At 39.0% G+C, this 27,500-nt stretch overlaps 1 protein-coding gene across 1 annotated transcript in view; it reads left to right on the forward strand.

The window, feature by feature from the left end:
* calcrl2 (calcitonin receptor-like 2) overlaps window positions 1–27,500 on the forward strand; it is a 35,098-nt gene that overhangs the window by 6,216 nt on the left and 1,382 nt on the right. The window contains exons 2-13 of the mRNA XM_084366244.1: window positions 10,313–10,370; window positions 12,336–12,507; window positions 18,026–18,133; window positions 18,808–18,920; window positions 20,245–20,336; window positions 21,012–21,141; window positions 21,296–21,449; window positions 23,142–23,202; window positions 23,527–23,593; window positions 24,909–25,127; window positions 25,266–25,307; window positions 25,542–27,500. The exon at window positions 25,542–27,500 is cut by the window's right edge and continues 1,382 nt beyond it. Coding sequence (XP_084222370.1) covers window positions 10,313–10,370; window positions 12,336–12,507; window positions 18,026–18,133; window positions 18,808–18,920; window positions 20,245–20,336; window positions 21,012–21,141; window positions 21,296–21,449; window positions 23,142–23,202; window positions 23,527–23,593; window positions 24,909–25,127; window positions 25,266–25,307; window positions 25,542–25,814 — 1,489 coding nt within the window. The 3' untranslated portion in view covers window positions 25,815–27,500. The remainder of the gene's footprint in view (window positions 1–10,312; window positions 10,371–12,335; window positions 12,508–18,025; window positions 18,134–18,807; window positions 18,921–20,244; window positions 20,337–21,011; window positions 21,142–21,295; window positions 21,450–23,141; window positions 23,203–23,526; window positions 23,594–24,908; window positions 25,128–25,265; window positions 25,308–25,541) is intronic.

The raw sequence follows: 27,500 nt of genomic DNA on the forward strand, positions 1-27,500 counted from the left end.
ACAACTTCATACACAGATTGTGTTGGCTGACATGATGAGGTCTTGGTGGAAGAGGAGGGATGAAAGAGCATCACATGTCTTTTTTACATAAAGAAGTTTAAAGGTTTAGGTTTAGTTGCAATGTTCATAAATTTAACTAAAACTACCAAAAGAATATGAAAGAATAACAGCTTAGATGTTATGGTGTCTGTTTATTGTGGTGTGGAGATATCCACTGAAGTTAGCATGCTAACCAGTTAGCCCCAGCACTCCTGGGTCCTTCACGTTGTCCTTGCTCTCAGTCTGGACCGCTAGCTGCACAGCTAACTGAGCTAACTTGCTGACAGCAGCTACAGTTAGCCTAGCAGCGGTTAGCAGTTGCTCTAGTGATATGCTCCCCTCTATTGGTTTCGAGTGTGAATTTTCTAAGTGGACAGTTATATATTGCCAATTTAGGGTTAGGGGACCCATTAGTGTTCATACATGAATGAGGTAAATTTCCAAATGTGGTTACCCTTTAAGGTGCTTGTACTTAACTTGATTATTTCCATTTCGTGCTACTTTATATATACTACTCCACTATTTCTCAGGGAAACATTGTACTTATTTGACAGATATAGTTACGAGTTACTTCTTTAATCATCTTATACCCCTCAAATGTATCTTGTGACCTTTTTAGGGGGCCTAACCAAAACCACTGGACTAAACTAACCCACTATATGTAAGTATATAAACTAGCTCCACCTCAACTAGCTACAGCAATAAAATGCTGCTTACACGTTGATGGATCAGCATTAACAATATATTAATGTCATTTATATGAGTATATTTGTCACAAGGGCCATTTTTCTGTTGATAATAATAAAATACTAAGTGTTTTTATGTTGTTGTATTGGTACTCTTACTTAAAGGAGCAAAAAGCGAAATCATTTCACCGCTAGGTTTGCTGTTGAGCACTGCCTGTAGACCAAAACAAAGTGTGCCATTAGCCACACCTCCCTCTGCCTCTGCTCGACAATGACAAATGACAATGACAATATTTCCTTCTTAGCAACGACTTTTTAGCAAACCCCCAGCTGGATTGGAGGTTCAGTGATCAAGTTGTTAGAGCTGGTAGAAGCACTGCATAGCTGTGAGTTGCTCCAGTTGCTGATCGCAGCTGACTGCTATCGGCTGATTGGGCTAGAGCCATGGCCGGATCCTGGCTAGTGCTAGCACCGGGAGCTAATGCTAACGTTCCTACTCTTCTCCGTGAGTGAGACCGATGTTTCAGCCTGGTGTGACAGCCCGTGAGCCCCCCAGGTTGTCCGCCAGGCAAAATTTTACAATGCCAATTGAAATGTTAGCTGCCTGTCGGGCTACTCACCAAACACAACCGTAACGCCTGACCCATTGCTGAGGACCGAGCTGGTAACAACTCCAGCTCCGGACATTAACCCATGCTACATACTCATGCAATATAGCGGCAAGTGTGTAAAGTTACTGTAACACAGACAATAAAACAGACATTTGACTTTATGGTGTTACTTGCCTGTCAAGAAGAAGAAGAGCCAGCTCCGAGTCCGACTGTAGCCCCTTTAGCTCTCGTAGCTCCCTCCACCTCGGAAACGCCAGGCCAATGTTAATTCTGGTTTTATCCCTTTCTTTATCGGACAATTTCTTTGCCAATGACCGTTTTTTTTTTTAGTCTGCTCCTGCTCGTCTTCATTGGAGGGTTTTGTTCCGCTGTCTGCCATTGCAGTTCGAAAATGCTGCCGCTGCCGCTGTCACTACTCACTGGCTGTCGCGTTTTACAGGGAGGGATGAGGCGGAGTTTCACATGAACGCACATGAACGCACATGAACGCGCGGCCGGACCGGCTTGTAAACATGAGGCTGGAGATCAACACAGAGAGCGGGTGTGTGACGTCATCCTATACTCCAGATGAAATTACACCTCTCGTTCTCCATGTAGCGATTTTTTAATTCCTTCAGTCTTAAATAATGCATTTCCGCTTATTGCTTCTTTAAGTAAATTATTGGAAATATGCATGAATAGTATAGTAAATTGTAGTTTGAAGAGCTAACTAGATAGAATAGTAGATATTCAAAAATCAATTTAGCTATAATGCCATCAGTCATCAATTTTACAGATTTTTCTAGCAAATAAAGGCCTAAACCTTCTGCTTCAATCTTACTAAAAACAAGTCAAACAAGACATTTGAAGACATGTCCTTTGAATTAATATTAGCAGATTCTGTAATAGTCTGCAGAGGGTTGAAAGCTTTTTTTCCTTAAAGCCATAGCTGTTTACAACACAATAACTGCATGGAAGTTATAATTAAGTGGTCCTTTCACTGCATCACCATGAGTCGTTTCAAAGAGACCGGTTAAGCCCACTGTTTCTTCTTCTTGCTCAGCTCTGTTGTAATTGACTGTGTATTTTTGCTCCCTCTGGTTTTCCCTTGTGTTGAGTTTGTGGTATTTTATCTTATCTCTGGCAAGCACTTGCTTCTGCAGCACACTGTTATTGTTCCTTTTAGTTGTCTTTGTTTTGGTTATCCTCAAAAAAAAAAAAAAAAACCACAAGTGAATTATGAAATGATATCTTGTGTTTTGTTGTTGACATCAGTGGAAGAATTCCAGTCAGCTGTTTCCTATTCAGGTTGTTGTTTTATGTGACAATTTTCCAGGCTTTTGTTCTGTTCTCCCTTAAGCATATGTTATATTTATGTGTCTGGATTTCTGGAAGGTAACACCATTGTACCAGGCAACACACAATTAATTGATAACAGGCTTTTTTTTAAAATTACTTCTGCTCATTTTGTCCCTCAAGTGGTAACTCAATGACCTCCAGGGTCGGGACGAAAGCCTGCTTTACGTCACATCAGCATCTGCAGTCCATTTCACTGGTTGCAAAGGCCAATAAACCTAAATCTGGTGTTGCAAAACATCAATATTTGGATTTCCCATCATTCCATCTGATGACCAGTGACCCCATGAGAGCAGTATGACTCCCACAGTGAGGTTTAAGGATGTGGAGTGCTAGCTTTACTCTAACAGAGTTAGGATCAGGATTTAAACATTAGATATATTAAAGGTTCGATAGTCGAAATCACCCTAAAAATTAAATTCTTTCCACTCTGGTGGATTCTGACCAAACATAAATGACATGAGATATTTTTAGCAGATACAGTTGAGTTTGATTAAAAATGTTTCAATAATCTAAAACTGGGTTTTTGACATGCTGTGTTAACTCTCACATTTCTAACCCCTGCACAGTCTGCTGTTAAAATCATTAATGCTTTTCCCACCTACACATCCACATCCAGCGTCTGAATGGAAAATGACCATTCCTTGTCCACTCATTGATTTAAAGGGAGAAGCAGGTTGAGTGGGTTGAACAAAAATTAGCAGCAGTATGATAGTAAATGATGTGGTGATATTTAAAGATTTAATAAGTTATGGATATTGCTCTCCCACTTCTCTCAGCTAAGCCTCAGGATATATGCACATGATATACCCACAAATAGATCTACTGGATGTTTATGTTCTAACTCACAAGAACACATTGCACAAGCAAATTCTTATTTATTTTCAACCTATTACTTATCAAGAAATTGTAAGAAACAGAAAATAAAAGTTTAGTCACACTGACTGGTCCAATGATCACACAAACTTTTGGCTCAGGAGATGTGTGTTTAATTTCCTCAGTTGGGCTTTGTCTCCTTTGGATATAAAGTAAAGGACCCTGAGGCTCCAACACAAGCCTTTATTCTTTGTTTCTGGACTGCGTAACCCTCTTTGATCCAATCAAGCCAGTCAGGATGCGCTGAGACACTATGCACAACATATTAAACCTCCCTCCTCTTTGCTTTAAACCTTTGTGAAGTCGCACAAGGTCGCTGTTTTCAGCATTTGTGGTCCATATGTTTATGAGTCCACAACTAATTGGACTGTCTCATCATTGTGTTTGTTGTGTGTATGTTGTGTGAGTGTGATTTCTGCACACAAGAGACCAAATCATCAGAAACATCACTTACCATGAGTGCTGGTTGCCAAGAGACACTGCTGCAGCTCTTTCAGCAGCTGGCAGCAGCTTTGACAGTAGATTGTTTCACACAGATGACTGGCATTACAGGGTCTGTTGTAGGGTTTTCAAGGCTGATACTCTCATATTTTTATAATCAAAGCTGCCAAAAGCTTCTGACTTTCTCATGTATTCTAATGGGATTGTGTGATATTATGAGTATAAGTCTCCTACACATGGTGTACTCGTGGCTACGTGTTGTTTCTACAGCTGTTACCAGACAAGCAGAGCATGCATTCCAGTTTGACAATGACTGCTCTCAGACCGTCTAAACATCTCGTGGAGGAAGAAATCAGGGCTCCTTTAAAGGAATACACTGAGTTATCGGGAGATTTGTCTGCTAATGGGCACCAACAATAACTCATGTTTTACTTCTGGATTATTTAATGATTGGTACTATGCTTAAAGAGACCAATTATGTCTTTTTTTGTTTGTTTTTTTCCTTTCTCTCAGTGTTTAAATAGGTTCCTGTGCATGTAAAAGGTCTTGCAAATTAAAAAAGGCTCAGGCATGTGTGAACTGACCAATCAGAGGAGCCTGGGTCACCGACAATATATTATGAACCTGAAAATTAGCATAATATGTCTCCTATAACTTGTGAAAAAGACTACATCATTTCCTAAATCATCTTGCCACTGTTGTTTTACAATGTTCATTGTAATGAAGGAACATGTCACCCAGTGCACCATGTGTGCACCATGTGGCTCACCGATGTGTTTTTAATAGTTTTTGGACAACAATGGAGCTCTGTGGCACAGAGGATAAGATATCAGGCATTGCATACACAGACAATACTTGTTAATAGGATTTGTCTGGAAAGTCAGAAGTGTATGTTGATGAGGTTCCTCATTGAGACCATTGGCATCTGCGTGATTTTCGTGGCTATAATCTCACCACTGTCCAGAGTTAAACTGACCAACACAACATGAAATAAAGTGAAAGTCCAGAGTTAAGGACACACACAGACTCCACATGAGACAGACTGCCTGAGATAAATGTTGACAGACGACAGTGTAGGAGAGAAAAAACAGAGACGACAGAGGCGGGCTGACAAAAAAGGGACCGTGAAAGAACAACAATGAGAGTAAAACTAGAGACAACATGAGAGTGGAGAAAGAAAGAATGAGTGGCAGAGTTGATGTGGGTGTCTGTGTCTGACTGTCTGTGTTTGTTTAACCTGAATTTAAACTCCTCTTTCCCTCGTGTGCCCCTACGGGGGGAATGTCTGAACACAAAGGAAGAAGTTTATCCAGAGAGTGATGAAAGCACAGACATGCATCTCAACATGGACAAGAAAAGGGAGTTTGGACACCGATCGAGCACACAGACCCATATAAGTCAGCATTAACAAATATATGTACATACATTTAGTCTGTGTGAAGTAGGCTTTATCTTATTGACCTTTAAAACTCAAATATAACCCTACAGCTTCCAAGACATGCTTTCATTTTGCTGTAATTCTTTTGAGCGTCTTTGTACCTTCCTTGCTGTTGTCAGTGTCCTTGTTTTTTTAATTACACAGTATTTCCTCATGCCTGATACTGTGGATCACCTCCACAAATATTTATCGGTGATGACCCTGTAGAAAGGACAAAAAGACGAGGACAGAGGAAGTGAGAAGAGGGGCAGCCTTTCAGTTTGTATCGTTACCAGAAAACAAAGACAAACCAAACTACTTGGCCACAGTTCACAGACAGCTAGTCCGCAGTGTTTGTTGGTGACAATGGCATACAGCGAGCGCTGCCAAGATATTATAATGTGAGTGTGTGTGTCCTTGGGTTTACAATGTCCTGATCGAGAACAATACCATGTCAGAGGCGACTGTGTACATAATAGAAAGAGAGGCATTCATTGTTTGGGTTTTCTTATTGAATAGAATTGTAATTATAAATGAATGTCTGTTTGTGAACCGTCGTCATCTCCTACAGAAATTCAAACTGCCGTCCAAGGGAAAAGATGTCACTGTGCTGCGTGAAATGCAAACATTACAACACATCCTCGTATCAAACTAACTGAACAGGTCGATTGTCAGCAGTTCCCAAAACACCATGAGTGTTTAGGCGTAAGTAGCTTCTGTTACGTAACCTTCGACTTCTGGTTTCCCACTGGACATGAACAGCATTTTCACTGAAATTCATGTGCTTGTTTCACCTGATCATCCATCCCCAACTTCCTCCCTATACAGACTTTTTGCTCATTATACTACTTCCCCTCAATTTCTCCTTTGCAGATGTTATTATTACCAGAGCCACTAGGGGTCGCTGCTTAACAAGAAACCTTAATATGGGTCATAATGAGCTGCTTCCATATGCCATATCCTATATGGTAGTTTTTCTGATGAGCTTGGGCTGAAAAATCAACCAGGGATTTGGACACATTTACGAATACATACTGCATAATGGTGCAACCCAGTTCCACAGGCCGAGTTTTAAATCTGTCTCCATGTACACGTGACCTACAGATGACATTTTGTCAATATTTCAAAAAACTGATTTTGATTAATATACAAACAAAATCACAATCTTACCTTCTAACCAATCTAACCTCAACCAAAATGATTCCTAAAGGTAACATTTCATGACTAGGAAACAAACTTTTTTCAACAAACTTTTGCCTTTGTTGCCTAAACCTGACCACAGACTGGACATGAACCCTGGATTCTGATGTGACAGGCCTGGGCTTTGTTCGCCCCACCATCATGGCCACCAACCTGTGACTCCCATGGGTCCATTAATGTAGCGTTTCAACCCAATCGCCAGAATAAATGTTGGCAATGTACGTCTCCGCAAACAATAGATATTTTGAAACTTTACACACACAAGTTGAGTTTTCAATTTTATCTTGTGACCACGCTGTGCTTAAAGGATAAGTACCGTTTTTTACAACCTGGACCTTATTTCTGGCAAAAGATATGGTCATTTACTCACCCAGATAACTTTGGTGTCATTCGGCGTCGTTCGGACGAAATTAGATCCAGTGTAGCGGCGATATATCCATATAATGGGAGAGACGGGGCAGCGACACACAGCCTCTATATAACGCATTATCTGCCACGAAACTAGTTAATTTCATCAATATTTTGTTACGATATGCTAGCGCTATTAGCCTCTGAGTCCGGGCTCGTCCGTTATCAACATCCGGGGTCAAACTAGCAGCAGCAGCTACAGGTAAACAAGGCGCGCTGTCGCGGGTGCGCGCGCAGCTCAGAGACGACATCTTCCAGGTCAGAGGTAGTAGCTCAGCCTACAGACCCCGGATGTTGACAATAGACGAGCCCGGACTCAGAGGCTAATAGCGCTAGCATATCGTAACAAAATATTGGTGAAATGAACTAGTTTCGTGGCAGATAATGTGTTATATAGAGGCTGTGTGTCGATGCCCCGTTACTCCCATTATATGGATATATCGCCGCTACACTGGATCTAATTTCGTCCGAACGACGCCGAATGACACCAAAGTTATCTGGGTGAGTAAATGACCATATCTTTTGCCAGAAATAAGGTCCAGGTTGTAAAAAACGGTACTTATCCTTTAAGGTCTTGTTAGGTTTAGGCACAAATACGATTGAGAAAGATCACGCTTTGGCTGATAAGACCTGCTTTGGTTACCTATTAGCATCAGATTGTGTTTTGTGGAAGAAAAGCATCACAACTATTTTCTCTGTAATTTGTGCAACATCTTGTTCCTTTCTGGCCTCAAAACATGACTCACTGCAGACAATTACTGAATGGTGAACTACACATAAATATTACATTCTTCAGCACTGACACATTATTCGCTGCAAATGTATTAATAATTACTTTTGTAGTTGAGTCAGAAGAGCTTATTTCTGTACAACCTTTGCACATCATTCCCTTTGGGTATGAGACATGACACAAAATCGCCAAACATTATGCATGAAATTATGCTTTGACTGCTCACTAATCATCATTTATTAAAATGTTCTGTTTCAGTTAAATCTGGGCTACCTTTTCCCTCTGTTATGCTCGTCAACAATCACGACACGCACAGGCTATGAATCTCCTGCTTTATGTGAGCAAGTAGAGGAAGAAAGAAAAAAGAAGTTCCAAAGAAGGAATGAATAATGTTTTTTTCATACTATTCACGGCCCTGGTTCCTGAAACTCTGACGCAAAACATTCCCACATTTCTTTCTCCTGTATTTTCTCATCTCTCTTTCCTGTACTCTGAACTGTCCAAATGTTTGTGTTACTGGAGCTTCTTGGCTTGAATTTTAACTTGACTTCCTGCCTATCTAAGCTTTAATCACTTCAGCTTGAACCCTAATACTTCCAATATTCCACTTAAATGTCATTCACAGTTATCTAGACCAAACAATTTGACAATTTAAAATCACTGGAATACTCAAAACCATTCATCATTTTTATGTGTTAACTTTAATATTAATATCAATGTGTGTCATTTGCCTGTAATTCAGGAAGACTGGGTTTACTACACTTGAAGCTGATTGGCTCCTTTGGCCTCCTCTCAGCCCAGTGCAGACTGTAATCTCTGTCACGGTCAAACAAAACGCACAGCAGCAAAAATCAGCACATGTCCGCATTTCTTTTACACCTGATAACCCTATCTCACATCAAAATGTGTAATAGCTGCGTTGGTCCACAGCACAAAACGTAGTGGTTTCACAATAATGGCTCTAAAATTGTAAGATACTCACAATATCTGCTTCCCAGACAGAAACTTGAAAAAAGACAGACATTTCTTTCTTTCTCAGAGGAAAATGCAATATTTAAATACAAATTTAAAATGTGTTTTGATAATAATTTGAGTGAGAAATGTATGTTTTTTTCATAATATTGATTCATTGAATGTGTATGATCATTAGTTTATTTGTTATTACAAAGATTTTGCCAGGATTTTGCCAGAAAACAGCTGAAATGCAGTGTTTCCTATTGTTGCTTTTGTGGTTGCTATGGACTGTGCTTACACTAAAAACCATGTGGCTTGCAAGTTTCGAATCATTGTCTTTGCATCGTGTAGTTACCTGAGCTGTTATGTTATCTGTGTTATGTTGTGTACCTGTTTGATGATGCTCTTTCAGTTAAAAACAAGATTTTAGAGGTCAAAAAGGCTCCAAAGTCAGGCATAACTCCAGTGCACCTATTAGTCCACACATTTGATGTGAGACTGGGTTGCACCTGAACTGAGCATCCGCCATTTTGAGTGACAACAAATTAACTAATTAATTATTAAGTTTTACTGCACTTACAACAAAATAAAAGAACACATACAAAGATATTATTTCATATTTAATTCCCTCCTTCATGGATAAATAGAGGCCATTATGTTTTCCCACAAAACAGACACTTTTTGTCGCATTTGTATTGTTTTTCAGAGACACTGCCATCATCACCTCTCTGACACCTCCTTATGCTGAGTATTTATTTCACCCTTGTTTGGCTCATTTGACTCAAGAGGAAACACTAAAGGGAACTTGCTGCCCCTACCCCTAACCCGCCCTAAAATAATAATAAACACACATCTGTTTCAGTGACCCTGAGCGACAGTGAGAGGAATGACTGGTGGAGCATGAACTTCCTGTCCTAATAGATGAAAAAATACACATAAGCCTACTGTAAATAAACATTTCTTCAGCACACTTTCTTCCGTGGACCTCTCAGACACATTAGGCCTTAGTCCTCCATTTTGAATATATGACTTTTTTATTAATGAAATTAAATAATGAATGTGATGTTAGTGACAGGGATAAAAGCACTTTTGGTCCAGACTGATATATTGATTGGCGTGAATCCTGTGACTTTTCCTGTAGCGCCCCCTACAGGTCAAAGGTTGCCTGACTAATTAATGACATCCTCATCAATCTTAGCTTTATTTGTATTTAGTGCTGGTTACTCAAATCAAGGGACTGTGGACAGAGGGTTTTGCACATTATACAGATACAGATATTAAGTTCCCTGGAGCATAGTGATTTGTGATTTTGGGCTAAAAATAATAATAACTTGACTTGAATTAGCTGATTTTAGCATGCCAACACGTTAAAGTCAGTGAACATGGTAAACATATTCATATAGCATGCTGATATTAGCATTAAGCTAAAAGAACAACTATGCTTAAGTTCAGTCTGACAGAGCTGCTAGTGTAGCTGTGGTATTATATAAAACTGCATGAATAGAATATATTGCTTATTATAAGATCCACAGTTTTAAAATAAATAACAGCTATTTTGGGATCTGGTGTACAAATGTCTAATAATCGCATTGTCTTGTTCTTGTCTCCCCCTCAGAAACATGTGGAGGACCCTCACACTCTCACTGATAGTTGCACTGGCTTTGGGCACAGAGGTGAGTGTTTCTCCCCTTGTCATTCTCTGTTAATATTAGCTAATTACTTTTTGTCACCCTAAATGTGCACACTGGGTAGGTTTTCACTTCCAGAAATACTTCTTTCAAGCCTGGCATCTTAATTCATTTTCATTTTCCAAGGGGCATTATCAAGGGAAGCAGACCAAAATGCCTCTGGACACAGCTGATAAGCTTAAAAACCTATCGGAGCAACAGAACATGTAACATGAGCATGCACTGAGCTCTTGGTTACATGCTGGCATTCCGACATCCCAAAAGTCCGACATCCCAAAAGTCCGACATACCGCCATTCTGACATGTCACCATTCCGACATACCACTATTCCGACATGTGAACATCCCGGCATTCCGACAAAGTTTAACCATAATCCGCAACCCATAACCCTAACCCTAACCCTAACCCTTTTAAAAGATGTGTCGGAATGGCAAGACATTTAAAAAAGAAATAAATACCACCATTCCGACCTTAGGAGGCAAAAAATGTCGGAATGATGGGATGTTTCATTAAAGGTTTAAGTGTTGCCATTCCGACAATTAGGGCCTAATGTCGGAATGGCGTTATGTCGGAATGGCGGTTGCCTCCCGAGCTGGATAACATGACAGCACAGCTCAAAGCACAGAAGAAATGTAAGCTTGTTAGCTTGCACTGTATCGTAGTTTAGGGATGCTAGCTAGCCACTACTAAAGTTACTACAAGTTACTACAAAGTGGTGTTGCTAACAACTTCAACTCAACACTGAAACTATTAGCAAACTAGCTTCTGTCAAGAGTCACCAGTTAACATGGTCACCGGTTTAACCAAAACATGGGCAGTTCAGTACTGCCCCTGCCTTATGAAAGTCAGGACAAGCTTTAAATTAGGCCTTGTATATCTAATCTACCATAAAATAGCTACTGGGTTGCTTATTTCTCACCTCACCTTTGTTCAGAAACAGATTTTGGCAGACTGCTACAGGAAATAAGTGAAAGTTTACCTACCTTCTTCTTACAACAGAACCCTGCTACTCATGCTCAAACCCCATTGGCTCACAGAGCGCCGTATCAAATCATAGACTGTAAAAGGTCATAGTATCAGCCCGCCCCATTTTAGATAAATGGCTGTGATTGGCTCGTCACAAAATGTGAGTGGGACCAGACGCATCTGCCAGAGTAAATGAAACATGAGCAGATTCATCGTAGAACTTCTTTCTATACTCCAGTACTTTTTTGCCTTTTCATTACATTTTAGCCATGCATTTTTATCTTAAAGGTCAGACTGATAACATTTTTATTTAGACAAATCTTTTTTTAAAAAAGCAATACATCTTAAGGAGTTGTAGGAAGATGCAAAACAAAAATATCTATTTTCCTTAAAAACATTGTAATGATTATGAATCAGTAATTTGAAAAATGTTTGTTGGTTCCAAAATTAATGTATTGTTTATCTCTGTGTAAGAATTCTGACAGTGGTTCCAGTTTCTAACAAGGTTTGTGAGAAAATAGTGTAACCCTGTAGGTATCATGTGGTATCTGTGTTCCGTCAACAGTCTTGTAAGTCGCCAGTTTGTGGAAAAAAAACAAAAAAATATTGGCTGAGTCCTACAGTATGCGCCCAGCATACCACTGTAAATTAGCTAGCTAAGCAACGTTTGCTAGCCAGTGTTAGCAACGCTAGCTAGGACACAGTCTGGCAACCACTTGAGGGGGCAGATGATTTGAACAACAGCGGTGTTGTAATGTGATTGCAATGGAAGATGGGTGGAGAGATGTAATGCTACATTTAGTGGTTTAATGTTATCAATAACAACTTTAAATATCCAAGTTTTTTGTCATTTACGTATAGTAATAAAATCCCTGTTTCTTTGTAATCTAAAGTGATATTGGAGTCGAACCACAAAGGTTGTGTCAAGAGGAGACATTCAGCATTCTAAAAACTCTGATATACAGTATCTGAATTTTAACCCAGGTGTCCCAGTCTGAGGATGTGGGGTCCATGCTGGCTGTCGACAAGGCGGAGGAGCAAGAGGAGAATTTCAGTGACATATCCACCGTACTGGGAATGTCCCGTCAACAGATCCTGGCTGCTCAGTTTGAGTGCTACCTGAAGATAATCCATGATCCACCACTTACAGAAGAAGGTGATAAGACAGAACCTATTGTTCTATTATTTTTATAATCACAGTCCAGCTGATAACAGCTGTCCATCTGGGACTCACATATCCTCAATGGTATAAACATGTTTTGTCTCCACCGGATGGCAGATGAACGTTAATCGCATGAATCACAAGTTTGAGTGCTGATAGTTGTAATGAAATGGCTCCCCGTGCTATTGTTATCACTAATATTACCAGTAAAACATTGAATGACAGGATATCCTTTTCAGAACTAATTCATTGTCATTGTGCTTAGCTAGCTTTTTTTGGGCTCCAAACTCCTGTCTCCACAGTGCTGTGTCAGTGCTCTCTTATTGTGGTGCAAGGGAAAAAAATGCTCTGTCTTTTTATTTTTCTTTAAACCAGTCGTCTTGGGTGGTATGAACCCTACAAAATAGTTTCGGGGGGAATGTTTTTTGCGTGGGGAGGCGAGCCTTGGCGTGAAAACAGCTAAATCACCACAAAAGAAATGGTAGCTGGCTGCTGCTAGCTTGTTTATGTTCGTACCAACAAGGTTAATGTTAGCGTAACTTACCATTTCTAGCAAGTAGGAGCTCGGTGGTTGTTGTTGTTTCCTGTAGTGTTTTCAGAACAGTAACTGGCAGATAGCGGAAAGAAAGCGGGAATGCCGCCAAATAGTCCAGTCATTATATGAAAAAACCTAGGACAAATTGCAATAGTAGCAAACTCAACTGATTTTGTATCCTCATTATGTCCTTCGTGAGGGAAAAAAAGTCCCAAGGAATCCCATCATGGGAAAGTTTTGAAAACGACCTATATATATTCATATCAAAAAATGCCTGTTTTAACATGGTGGTGAATGGGGTTCATAATTTTACTTTTAGATATCACTATAAAAACGCACAAGCTGATTACACACACAAAGACAAGAAAAAAAGTCAATCACAACTTCATTGAATTCAAGAAGAAGATGAACTGTAAAGAAGACGTTGGCTTGCTCTCGAAATATGGCACTCTCTTTGAATTTTTTTAAGGAGGCTCCCTTCCCGACCCCATGAAGACGAGATGTTGTGTCACATCCGAGAACTGCATGTAAGAAGAAGATGTGCTTACAGATATCTGGGTTAATGACCCTGCTCCATCAACACCTTGTCTACAAATGACACATTGTTCATTTGCCTCCATTTCCTGGAAATGGATAAAATAAATGTACAAAATTAATAATGTATGTAATACCTGTTAACTTGAATGCCAATATTAGGTCAGAGCTACAAACATAAAACATATCCTTGATGTAGTTGTTGACATTAACTTCAGCTGAGCACTTACTTGAACTTCACACATCCATGTTAGGAACTGAGCCTCTTCTGGATGAGTAGATGATGGAACTGGGAGAGATCAGGGTCCAGAACTCTAGAAAAGTGCACTCAAATGTTTGTTTCATGTGCTCTGTGTGAATGAAAAATAAATATTTAGCATAATGCTCATAGAATGATTTAGCCTTGTTAATAGGCTACACATCTGTGCCCCTGCCGGCGGGGGCTCTGGGGTTCAAGAGGTTTTAAGCTAGCTATTTAATAGCTAATTACCAATTTAACGACAATTTAAAAACAAAAACAACATTTAAAAACTATATTAGGCTACTAGCATGACTGATAAACCCCAGCATTGGTATTGTGAGGAAAGCTTCCACTTACAATAGCAGACCATCAAGCACAATGCGACAACGCATTGTGAGCTTTTCGATCAGCTATTGTCAGTGGAAGCTTTCCCCACAATTACAGAAAACAGAAACAACACTAGCATTCAGCCCTGAGTCCGGTTACCCATATGGGGTTTAAGTGGTTAATGTAACATTAACTAAAGTCAAGAGTGATGCTGACACAGTTCAGTACACATAGTTGTCAACATTATTTAAGCTAGCATGGTTAATAGCTAACTGGCTTAATCTTAAATTAAACAATACTTTGAAATGTTCACATCTATAGTGCTTATTAGATGTTACTTGATGTATAAATATATATATATATATATTTCTTACCTGCAAGGGTCTCCGACTTTAGAAGAAATGGATAAATATTCCTAAGCTGTTGGGCTGGTTTACATTGATGTCAGCCATCTTGATCTTGTTATGTTGGGTGGCAGTGTTGGGGAGGCTCTCTGGTGTCCCATGTAGATGCCTATATGCATCACTGCCATTAAAACCTATTCTTATAATAGAAAATGATATTTTAATACCTGTCCACTGTAGTGACCAGGTTAAAGGGTTGAAAAAAAATACTGTATGAAACAAAATATATAATTCCTGTGTATAGTAAATTTAAAATAAAAGGAAAGGCTACATCTGATTATTTATTTTTTGAGAGTTAATGTTACCTCACATCTATACCTCTGCAGCTTTTCCGATGGTGGTGAGAGTGAGTGTAATAGATAACATTCCTATCATTAGTTTATATTGATGACCATTTTTGGGTTCATGAAATTTCCAGTAAAGCAGCTTTTTTTGCCACTACACTACTATGGGGACTAAAATCACAAATGAATAGCCTACATCTGGGCTCATTGGATGCACAAGAGTCTCAGCTGTCAAGAAATACCAATTTATGCAATGACATTCCTGTTTAAGAACTCCCAGTGTGCAGAAATGGGCAAATACACAGTTTTTATAATAGGCGGAAATTACATATTTGTACAGTATGCAAAACACTATATCTTGCCCAAAACTGCATGGGCTTAACATAAATGTGGTATGTCTGTATAGGGGAGGCTTATATGTATCCATGTAACCCATTTCCATTAACATATATTGAGGTGGAAGGTCAAGGGACCATTTGAAAAACGGTGATGGCCGTATTTCCCTCCCCAAAAAATCGTCTAACTTTGAATCATTAGGTATGTAGCCCCCTTCCCAATGAGCTAACATGACATGGTTGGTCTCATTGGAAACCTGAGGTTGTCTAGAATCAAATGGTATCTTTAAACGTCCCACAATCTCTGAAAGACAGTGTCGTCAGTGATCCTGCCAGCAATCAAGTAGGTGTCATAGGGGTAACAAAACATTGAAAAAAACACATTTCCCGTGATGGGATTCCTTGGGACTTTTTTTCTCTCACTAAAGACATATTAAGGATACAAAATCAGTTGAGTTTGCTACTATTGCAATTTGTCCTAGGTTTAGCCTAATTCTGGACTAAAATTACTGGACTAAAATGGAAGACTTACGCCAACGGTCTATCCAGTAAATCTAACTATTGACACTGTATTTTATCACTACATGCTTGAATCCACAATGGAGATGTAAATACAAGGGAAGGAAAAAATGTTTTCAGCCAGTTATCCCCATGACACAATTCTTAAAACATTTTCAGATAAATTAATAAATGTTTTACTGCATCTATAAGATGTTTCCTACTACAATAATCAATTAATCTCATTAAAGCTTTATGTCAACCTTGAACCACTGTGTAGAAAACTTTAGGTAGATGGGTCCACCAGTTAGGTCTAGACTAAAATATGTCAGTAATTGTTGGATACCGTTAAATTGTATGGCCTACAGTCATAGTCACCAGAGGATGAATGCATCTGACTATGGTAAACCCCTGATTTGATAACCTCGAGTGCCACCATAAGGTTGACATGTTTGTTTTATACTTTGATATCTTGACTTGAATACTTTATTACCAAAACTAATGTCATTCCCATCCACCTTAGCTGTACTGCTAATTAGCAAATGTTTGAATGCTAGTGAGTCATTTTGCGGGGGTTGTGATGTTAAAAAAAAAGTATCCACGGTTTTACAGACGCTTCTTTTATAACAATGGCTTCAAAGCCTGGCGTTCGTCCTGGGGGCATTGACTATAGCATCTTTGAAAATCTGATGGCATTTGTTGTTGATTGAAGAAAGACATTCCTCATTAAAATTGGTCCAGTGCATATGGTGTTTTGTGCCATAGTTTCTATTTGGATATGACCACTGGGAGTTGTCAAAGTAAGACACTGTCAAATCCTACACATGGGGGCTCTGAAGTTATTAACTGTCTCAGTTTATCAGCTAATTGCTCTGAAAATAAAAAACTGCTGATGGATTTCAGTGATTCAGCCTCCTGCAGGCTGAAGCAAATGACTCGAAGTCATTATTGTAGCATTGTGTAAATTGAGGCTAGTGCCTGACACCCACCACTACTGTCGCTAATATTAGTCACATCTCTGTCACATACGTTCCACTACTATTATTGTAATGCATTACTACATACTATCCTTACCATTAATCACTACTACTGTTATCACTAGTAATCACATTTCCATGTGCATTTCATTATTATTGCTGTAATACATCTTTATGTACTTTCACTCCTGTCAACCATCGCTTATAATTGAATACATTGTGATCTCGTTGATCTACTCTGTACATGCGACATCTATTGCACGTCTGTCCGTCCTGGGAGAGGGATCCCTCCTCTGTGGCTCTCCCTGAGGTTTCTTCCGCATTTTTTTTCCCTGTTAAAAGGGCTTTTTTTTTTTGGGGCAAGTTTTTCCTCACTCGAATCGAGGGTCGAAGGACAGAGGGTGTCGTCTCTGTACAGATTGTAAAGCCCTCTGAGGCAAACTGTGATTTGTGAATTTGGGCTATACAAATAAAATTTGATTTGATTTGATTTGATTTGATTTAAAGCACTTCAGCTCATTTTCATCTCTAACTTTTGTATAGCAGACAAGCAGCTTAATTATTTTAATGTAACCTTATGAACTCATAATTTCACACATGTTTATTTAAAATTGCTACTTTGATACAATACAGTGTTCAGGGTATTTACAGTTTTAATAAACACCTTATATTCTCATGCTATGTGAACATAAGCACACACAAGCCAGAACATAAATGTCTACATTTTTTATAAAAAAAATTATACACTTTATTGAATAAAACATATGCACATGCAATTTTAAAATAACTGACTTAGATGTATGCATACTGGTTGTCCGACCTTCTCACAGTTTCCAGTGTGTGCACACACTAAGAGAGAGAGATAGAGGAAGTGAGTCTGAAAGAAAGGAAACTTGCCCTTTGTCGCTTTCCCAGTGGTTGTTACTCCCTCTCAGTACTTCACTGCCTTTGAAATGTTATTTTGTGCTCCGTTTCCCAGCATGCCACTGTGCAACCTGGTACGACCAGGTTTCCTGCTATTGTTAACGCGCTTTGTGTGGGCCAGCTGAGGTTAGACACATAGTTTATAGACGTGCAACACGCCACTTATGTTGAATAGATAATTTATATGATTCATCCATCCATGCAGGGACTTTATTAAAATTTTAAAATGTCTGTACCTTCATGATTCTGTGTTGACATGTGAGCTACCGACAGGGCAAACTTATTACACAGCTGCTATAAATGTATGTGTTGAGTGATTATACCTTACAGTAGACATCAGTTTTGGTTGGTGTTTTCTCAAAAGTACGAAAATGTAATGTAAACATTATTTCTTTGCCTGATTACAATACATGAATGCAACACTATGGTATAATATTTTACTGCCCCCTGTAGGATCGTACTGTAACCGTACGTGGGACGGCTGGCTGTGCTGGGGGGATTCAGCTCCAGGGACCGTCATGCAGATGTGTCCTGGATACTTTACTGACTTTGACCCTGCTGGTGAGGCTTTAACATACACACACACACACAGACTGCTGTTAATTATGCATGTCTTATATTTTCTTTTTGTTTGTATTGATATGGACTTTTTTTATTTTATTTTTTTCATTTTAAACTTGCTCCAGTCAAATGTTCACATCATTTTTTGCCTTTTGTTGGTTTATTTGCAATAAATAAAAGTAAAAACAAATAAAAGCTACACCAATGCAGAAACACATGCAAATTATAGTTAGTATTAACAGTAGAGGTAGACCGCTTATCATCCCTGGCAGATGATCGGGGCCGATATTCAGCATTTTCTGATTTTTTTCTGCCAGATTGCTAATAAAATAAGCTAATTTAAAAATGTGCTGCTTTTGCTCTGATACAACATCCTCTCACACAACACCATCTGATTGGTCACACCATAATTAATAGCCTATAAATACTGAATAATCTGACTGTGCAAAGTCACTAGTAGCTAAATTTATCAAATAATGTAGTGGAGAGGAAGTATGAAGTTGTATTGTTTTTTGAAGTAAAGTACCTCGAAATTGTACTTAAGAACAGTACTTGAGTAAATTGTACTTTTAGGTTTATTTTACCCCTTATTAACAGTGATCATTTCATCTGAAATCACCTAAATCAAACCATAAAACATGTTAATGTAATGGAAATGAAAACGTCTTCAACAGAGAAGGTTACCAAGGTGTGTAATTCTGATGGCCAGTGGTTCCACCACCCGGAGAGCAACAGAGTCTGGACTAACTACACTCAGTGTCAGGCCCACACCAAAGACAAACGCAAGGTAAAACACAATGCCATGAAAGTACTGTTTGTGAGAGGGTTTCAAAGCTTCCACCATGTTTGTTACCAACAGTTAGGAACACATTTAGTTTGGCTTCTTGCGCCAAATTAGATTCATTTGTTTGAAAATCAGAGCCAAAAATCGAGGCTCTCAGTCCTCTTTCATGTGGACTGATGCATAGTAACCATGAGACTTTGAACAATACCCTCAAGTGTGGTTTAGTGCACTCCCTAGAGTGATGACTAATGTTTTCGATATTGTTGAAATTTAATCTGAGCCGACTACAGGATACAACACCAGAAGCGTTCATAACAGATGTTGATATCTGATAGTCAGAAGTTGCACGTATCCTTGGAGAGTTGAGCACAACAACGTGAACTGACTCACGGACTCATGTGGTCTGAACACATAAGCTGGATCTCTGCTCCACCATGCTTATGAATCAGATGCTTTTAGTAGCAGCAACGTTCTGAACATTGCACTTTGATTGGCCCAGTGGTGTGAGGATGGTATTCATTACATCTTATGTCATAAAGATGCGCTGACACCACCCAGCTACAGGTGAATCAGGGCGTCTGAATTAAAGTCATGTGCTAAACTTTGATCCTAAAGAAGTTTTTGATGAGTTCCTATGTCCTTAGCACTGGATTTGTGTGTAACATTCCTTGTCTGTTCTTTGTGGATATAGAGGATCAAATTTAGAGATTACCCTCATTACCCTCACAAGAAAACTCAACACATTTTTTTCTCCCAATCCTACATTGAGTTTAAATTCATAGAATTCAAACTCAACATGTTACTTGTATAATTATAACTCTGTGGAGTTTTAATTTAAGTCTAACTTTACGGCAAATCTTTTTTGTTGTTGTTGCCCACTGTTTTTTTCATGGAGGATAAATGGTTTTAATTCACCTCATGGTTACAAGTGCAGGCTGTACTGACTCGCAAGTCATTTAGGATTTGTTCCACCTGGTGGAGGGCGAGGCTCACAGATATTTCTCTCATGGTAAAGACAGTCTTAGACATTGTTCCATAAATGTCATTTAACTGCCATGACATTTGGCCAACATCTAAATCCGTGGCCATTCAGGAAACACTTTCATTTCTCAATTTTCCCAAAAGACTCGTATTCTTTACAGATGTTTCCTTTGCTTTCTTTCGTGCCGCAGATAGGAGACTGTACTTTTGATGCTGTAAAGTGTAAAGATGCAAACACTGTACCTGCTTTCACCTGGATTCTCTCTTAAACCTAAAATATAACCATCCTTCACAGGAGGTGAATTTATGTATAGTTATCATGAAATACATTTTTTTGTCCGTCCAGTTTGCCATCAGTCTCTTCTACCTGGCCATGGTGGGTCACTGCCTGTCCATTGTGTCCCTGATCATCTGTCTGATCATCTTCTCCTACTTCAAGTGAGTCTCTGACGTCTGATCTGCTTTAACAGTCCAGCAGCCTTCACATACTTATCTTGCTTTATTTGTCCTATTTCAGTGTCAGTGTGTGAGTGATGGTTTCGAAGCTTCTTATTTGTAGACCAACATATGGAAACAATTGATGTTTATGACCTAATCACAGATGTGGTCAGTGTAGTTATATAATGAATAACACTATGCTTAAATATAATAATAATAATAATAATCAAGACTTTAAAAATAACAACAAATGCCATCAGTTAAGAAAAATGTATACAATAAGTGACTTTTAAGAAGAAAACACTGAAAAGACACTGAGTAATAAAAAAATAAAATATGGTCTGTGAAATATGGTGCTTGTTAGTTCAGTTAGCCGTGCAGCTAGCGCAGGGAGTAAGAGGTTTTCAGGCCCGAGGCTAGCTGGTTGGCATGCTAACTTCAATAGATAATCTACAATGCAATACATAGACATATTTGACCTAATATCAAAACTGCTATTTCCCTACATTCTGTTGATACTTGTAGTTAAGTTTATAGATTTTTAAGCTACAATTCTTACATATTACACCTTATGTCAAAAATGTTTGAATATCCAATATGCCAATGTGTTGTATCTAAAGAAACCTTAACTAACAACCTTTCCCTTTGGTCTCTCTGTCTGTATCTGTCTTTCAGGAGTCTGAGTTGCCAGAGAATCTCCCTCCACAAAAACATGTTTCTCTCCTTCATCTTCAACTCCATTGTTACTATAATGTGGCTCACGCACAATATGGCCAATAACCCAGCCATCGATGCCAGCAACCAAGTGAGCCGCTGACTTTATCTGTATTTCACCTCATTACACTACGATACCTCAAAACCCCACATTTAACATAATGGTGTGCTCATTAAGTTCTATAATCCAAAGCTTAGTGCGTTACTCAAACTGTGGGTGGTTCTTACTATTCTATGTCTGTCAGGTGAGCTGTAAGATCCTGGCTGTGCTGGTTCAATATACGTCTACTTCCAACTTCTTCTGGATGCTGTGTGAAGGCATCTACCTCCATACGCTCATCATAGTGGCCGTCTTTGTCGGGGAACAGCAGCTCTTCTGGTACTACGTCCTGGGCTGGGGTGAGTCAGGAGAATCTGGTATTTTACTGGCATCTCCAAAACGATTTCCTTTTGTTTTAAGTGCAGGCTGCTTTTATCTTGTGGTCATGTCCATATCAACAACATACATGATTATAATTACACTGATTTCCAATAATTTATACAATGTCTACAGAGACAACGTTTAAGTATCATAGTGCACTTGAATTACCTCAGGATACCTCCTGAGTACCACTCCTGAGTGCAGAGTTACTGCATTAGCCCCTACAGGCACAGTAATGATAAGTCTTCCAAGTGGCAAAAGATTATTTACTTCAAAGTCCACTTGAATATATGAGAGCAATTTTACACCATACTTCACACTTCAATGCTTTTGTTGCATTGAGAAAATCCATTTTCAACCATAATTCAGTGTTAAAATGTACCCTTGAATCCTGGATGTACCCGTGCTGAGATAAGTGTTCTTTCATTTCATCTCTAATGCAGCCAACCAGCTCTTATGTATTAGTAATGGATTATTTTATGTCTCTCACAGCTTACATCTTTTTATATCTGTACGGTATAGCCTGCCTGTAATGGGCATGGCCCATGTACTACGTGTGCAGTTGAGAAAGCTACATAAGTTACTTATTTAAAGGAATATTGTATCATTTTGGGAGATTCATTAATATGTTTTCTTGCCTGGACTTAGATGAGAAGATTGATACCGCTCTCATGTCCATATGAGCAATATGAAGCCCTGTTTCTACTCTTTATGCTAAGCTAAGTAGCTGTCTCCTGTTTGTAGCTGAATTTTGACTAGACAGAGATCTATTGATCTTTTCATCTTGTTATGGTTCAATGCAAAAATGACTCAAATGTAAACACAGGGGATAAAGAAGGAAATGACACACAGGTGAGCACAGAAAACAAGCAGGAAAAAGACAAAGACAGGAAGTGGAAAGTAAAACATGACACACCAGATGAGGCTTTCAACATAAAACTGGAAATCACACTCAAATCAGAAACATGACACATCTGACTCTCGGCAAGGAAGCTTCCCAAAATGTTATTGACCACACGGACATTTTCCTGACATCATGCTCAGGGTGGGAAGCTTGAATGTGGTACCGGTGTGTTCCAGGTTGCAAGTCTGATAAACACAGCCCAGTGAATTTGACAAATCGTGATCATTTTGTTGTTTCCTGATTGATCAGCAACTGAAAAGACAATGGACAGTGAAAATCTGGACAGCCATTGGACTGTATTTCACGTAAAAAACCCCCAACATGTTTGATAACACATTAGCATCTGTTAGGCAGCTAACAGCTAACGTTAGCATTCAACCACTTCCTAGCTAACATTATACTGTAACACTGTTTGATAGTATTACAAGATATGATAGAAAAGGTGTGAATTCATTCTAAAATATCAATATATATTTTATCTTTTTTTTTTTTATCTTTAAATATAACCGGATGTCCTTCCAGATTTTCACTATCCATCATCCTTTCAGTTGCATATTAATTTGAAAGTGGTAAAATGAGGACAATTTGTCAGACCCACATTTAATCGACGTGTAACGTGGAACACAGCAGCATAACATTGCCCCAGCATTCGTGCTTCTCACCCTGAGCATGACGTGAAAATGGCCGCCGTGTGACCACGGTCTATTCCTTGAAAGTTAAAAGTACTGTAATGCTAAAACAGTATTGTCTCTCTTTCACTTCAAAGGTTTTCCCATCATTCCTGCAGCCACATACGCTGTGGCTCGTGGGCTCTTCTTTAACGACAAGTAAGATATTGTATGTCTACAATTATTTTCAGTCCAGATCAAGACCATGAATGTTGCAGTATGCAGTCGACTGTATCGTCACTACAGAGCGGGGTTTCTCCCTCGCTCACCTTCATGTCACCTTCTTCTCGGATCACTGTTTGGTCATGATCAGGCTGAGAGGAGCTGAAAGATATTGATAAGCCTCATCAACTGGTGTTTGTGTGAGCCCTTTGCTGAGTCTGGTGCTAGCGATGATTGATTCAGGCTTTCATTAAGCCCTTTTATGTCTCTGTGCATGTGAAAGCTCATCGGAAAGGTGTCACTTTTTCTTGCTTGTTTCAGCTGTTGGGTCAGCTCTGAGACACACCTGCTGTATATCATCCATGGGCCCGTACAAGCTGCACTGATTGTGAGTAATTTATCAAAGTATATTTTATATACTACTATGAAATAATCAACCACAGATTTTATCTTGCTCCTTCAAAGTTGACCACTAAAACTTCTTTGCAGACACTTAGTGGCAGCAAATACAGACTGGTAGAGTTCTTTTACCTGAAACTCAAAATGTAAATGACCTCCGCGAAATAGATGCAAATACAGAGTCAATCCAAACACACAACTGCCAGTTATCAGTCAGTTTCTGATGCTGCGTTCCAGCCAAAGTCCAGCTTCAGACCTCCAAACGTTTCAGGTGCACAACGCAACTGTGTTAAGTTATTACTTTAGTTAAAGTGATAGTCACCCATACAAATAGTACTTGAGTATCAAAAGTACAAGTAAAAGAACATAATACATATATTTTGACATATATGTTGATACTGTATGCTATGGGTCGACCGATTACCTGCCTGGATGATTATCAAATACGATGTTCAATATTCTTCTGATTATCAGAGATGTTTTCGCTGATAAAATAAATTATTTTAATTTATGTAATCTAAAAAGTAACTAGTAACTAAAGTTATCAAATATATGTAGTGGAGTAAAAGTACAATGTTTGCCTCCAAATTGTTGTGGAGTGGAAATATAAAGTAGCAGAAAATGTAAATACTCAAGTAAAGCACAAGTACCTCAAAATTACATGAGTAAATTTACTCAGTTACATTGCATCACTGCTCTTTGGCAAGTGTTCATACAATTGAACCGTCAGCAGGGCAGCCTCCTGGAGGGAGGACGCCATTATACATTTTATTTGACAGCACGGAAACATATCTAAGTATTCCTATACTAGCCTTATAAAAATACTGTCAGCTACAAATACATCGTACCCTCTCCCCATGGGTGCTGCCACTGTTGTGTGACATCAGGCATCTAGCTGATGTATTTGACCCGAGTTTACAAGTCACAATTCTGACTTTGAGTGGCAGGTTATGAGTTGTCTATTGTCGGGCTGTTGGCTGTTAGACAAAATGTAGTGAAAATATAGCACACTTGAAGAGGTTGGACTATTGGCAGGAAATATTTACAACAGAACTCAAAATAAGATTGTGCTTTCTCCATTTAAATGCTGTGCAGATATACAGGAAGAGAGGAGGCCACCTTCCTTGAACTGGTTATCTGAAGGTGTAGTTATAGTGCCACCATCTGGCCAATTGTTGTAGTTCCTTAGATGTTATGCAAAAATGTGCCTTCCCTTCATGTTTGGTCAAGTCAAATGCTGTATATCAGAAACATAAACACTCTCTCTGTGTCCTGTCTCTACTCACTTTCACTTCCTCTCCTAGGTGAACTTTTTCTTCCTCCTGAACATCGTCCGGGTCCTGATCACCAAGCTGAAAGAAACCCACTGCGCCGAGAGCACGGCCTACATGAAGGCGGTGAGAGCCACCCTCATCCTCATCCCTCTGCTGGGAGTCCAATTCATCCTTTTCCCCTGGAGGCCAGAGGGACGCATCAGCCGGGCCATCTATGATTTCTTTATTCATATCTTCAGCCACTTCACGGTACAGAATCAACGATATTAACACCAATGATCTGATTACTTTATTATTATATATTTTTTATTATTATTTATTTATAGGATTATCTCACTGACATCTGTTCATGTATTCATATTTAATGTATGTTCTATAACATTGCAGGGACTCCTGGTGGCGATTATATTCTGTTTCTGCAATTCTGAGGTACGTTAAATAAATAATACTTCATTTTTCAAAGAGACTGTAAATAGCTAAGAGCTAACAGAGACTCCACTTAGATCATTAGCTATGATCATGAGAGAAGATCAGGCATGTAAAATCAGTCTAAAACTAGTTAGACTAATGTCCAAAACTAAAGTTTTAAAAATATAAAAATATAAAATAACCAAAAGAATAAGAAGAAATGTATTTAAGTTGACTATCATTGTTGATGTTCAGGCCCAGACAGCGCTGCAGAGGAAGTGGGCTCAGTTGAAGTCTGCCTGGGGTAAAACCGGCTGGGGAGACACACCCATCAACAACAGCAACTTCAACTACCACAGCTCCTCCATCACCGAAACTAGCCGCGCCACCATCAACTTGGAGGCGCCCGTTCCTTCGCCTTCTGAACAAAACCAAAACTTCCTGTCCAACGGGAAGCAGATGAACAGCAAGACATGCAGCAACGGGGAGGTAGACGTGTTCAGCAAGCTGGAGACCACTGACATCTGACTGGAGGAAGCGAAGAGGTGACGGTTGTGGTACCAAAAACAAACTCACTTATATGTAGACACAGAAAGAGAAAGACAGAGATTGCAGGTGAATTTTCAAAATAAAGGTTAACTGATTGTACAAAAGTTCTGCAAAGCACTTAAAAAACATGTGATGCTCACACACATACGCACGTTTTTACAGTGAGAGCTCCACTTAAAAAAAAAATCCAAAAATTATTCATATCATGGTGTCATGAAGTCCACTTGTGTATTTCAGTATTTTTTTTCTAGTTTTTATAATGTATTTCCTGTCAGAATGGAGAAAGGTGTAAACCTGCCATTGTAACATGACAAATGCAGAGCTGTGTTTGTGTAATCTGATGCCTTATGAAGCCTCTGCATGCTTTACCAGTGCTCCACTGTGACCAGTGAACGTCATAGCCCACTGATGTGATCTGTATGTTCTCTTACATGCTTTTATCTAATACAGATAAATAGAATCACCCCTGGCCTGCAGAAAGCCAGCATCCACATTTAAGCTGTTTTTTCAGAAAATACAATCTCTTGTGTTCACATGGTAGAAACAACAAAAGCAACACAATCATGGCTCAGATTCCCTGTATACACTGTAAGAAAAATATGACAGAGGAAGTGTACAGTGGCTGAAGGGCTTAACGTTTTGAACATGCACTACTTTATTTTGTAATGCATTTTGGTCTCGTCTGCCCTGCATAGGCAAAAAAGCACTTCAAAAACATGTGATGCTCACACACATACACGCGTTTTTACAGTAATTAGGCCTATATGTTGAATGAAATTTGAGGAAAGACCTGAATCTGACTTTTTGACATTGGTTTTAACATATAAAAATCTCTAATAGCATATAGAAACTTCTTATATACTTATATACAGGGTGTAGCTGAAACACTAACTGCATTCAGGTTGAGTATTGCAAGGACTTCGAGGAGAATACCCTGTCACAGCCAGCCAACACATTAGCTAAAGCAACATGTTACCTAAAGCAACACATTAGCTAAAGCAAGTTGGCCAAAGCAATATGTTAGCTAAAGCAACACGTTAGCTAAAACAAAACAGTTAAAATGTCTGTGGTTATATCAAGTTAAAGCTAAAGCTAAACCTGCGTTTATTTAGACCTGCTGATTTCATTACCTGTATTTGGAAACTATCTATTTTAAGCTAAAAAAAGTTTGGACAACTTAAAACTATTGGTCTACTTTACTTGGACATCTTAAGGTAGTTGGTTCCCTCATTTATTTTTTTTTGAAAGTAAGATCACTTTGTCAGATTTTACAGTGGATTACAGGATCTGTGATAATGTTTTTGGTGGAGTGAAACAAAAGCTTAAAAAGGCAGACAATGAAGGCATTGCAACCTTTTCATCAATTATTGCCATCCAACCTGTAAACTTTAAAAATGTTTGCCAACTTCAGTTTTTTGTATTTTTTTCGATTTGCCTTTGTAGGGCAGTAATGTTAAAAACAGAAGCCATCTTTCCAGATGTTAAGTTTGGACACTTAACTGGGGAAACCCTTTATCCCCACATTATTGCTGTAAAATTAGTTTTTTTAACGTTGACGGTTGCTATATGTATTCCTAAACAAATCTTTAGTTTGACAGAATCATTATAATTTAGGCCGACATTTGTGGCAATATAAGACCTCACTGAATGTGGAATTTGCTACGT

Source organism: Pagrus pagrus (genome assembly GCF_965226575.1).
Source record: "Pagrus pagrus genome assembly, chromosome: 11".
Classification (NCBI taxonomy): Eukaryota; Metazoa; Chordata; class Actinopteri; order Spariformes; family Sparidae; genus Pagrus; species Pagrus pagrus.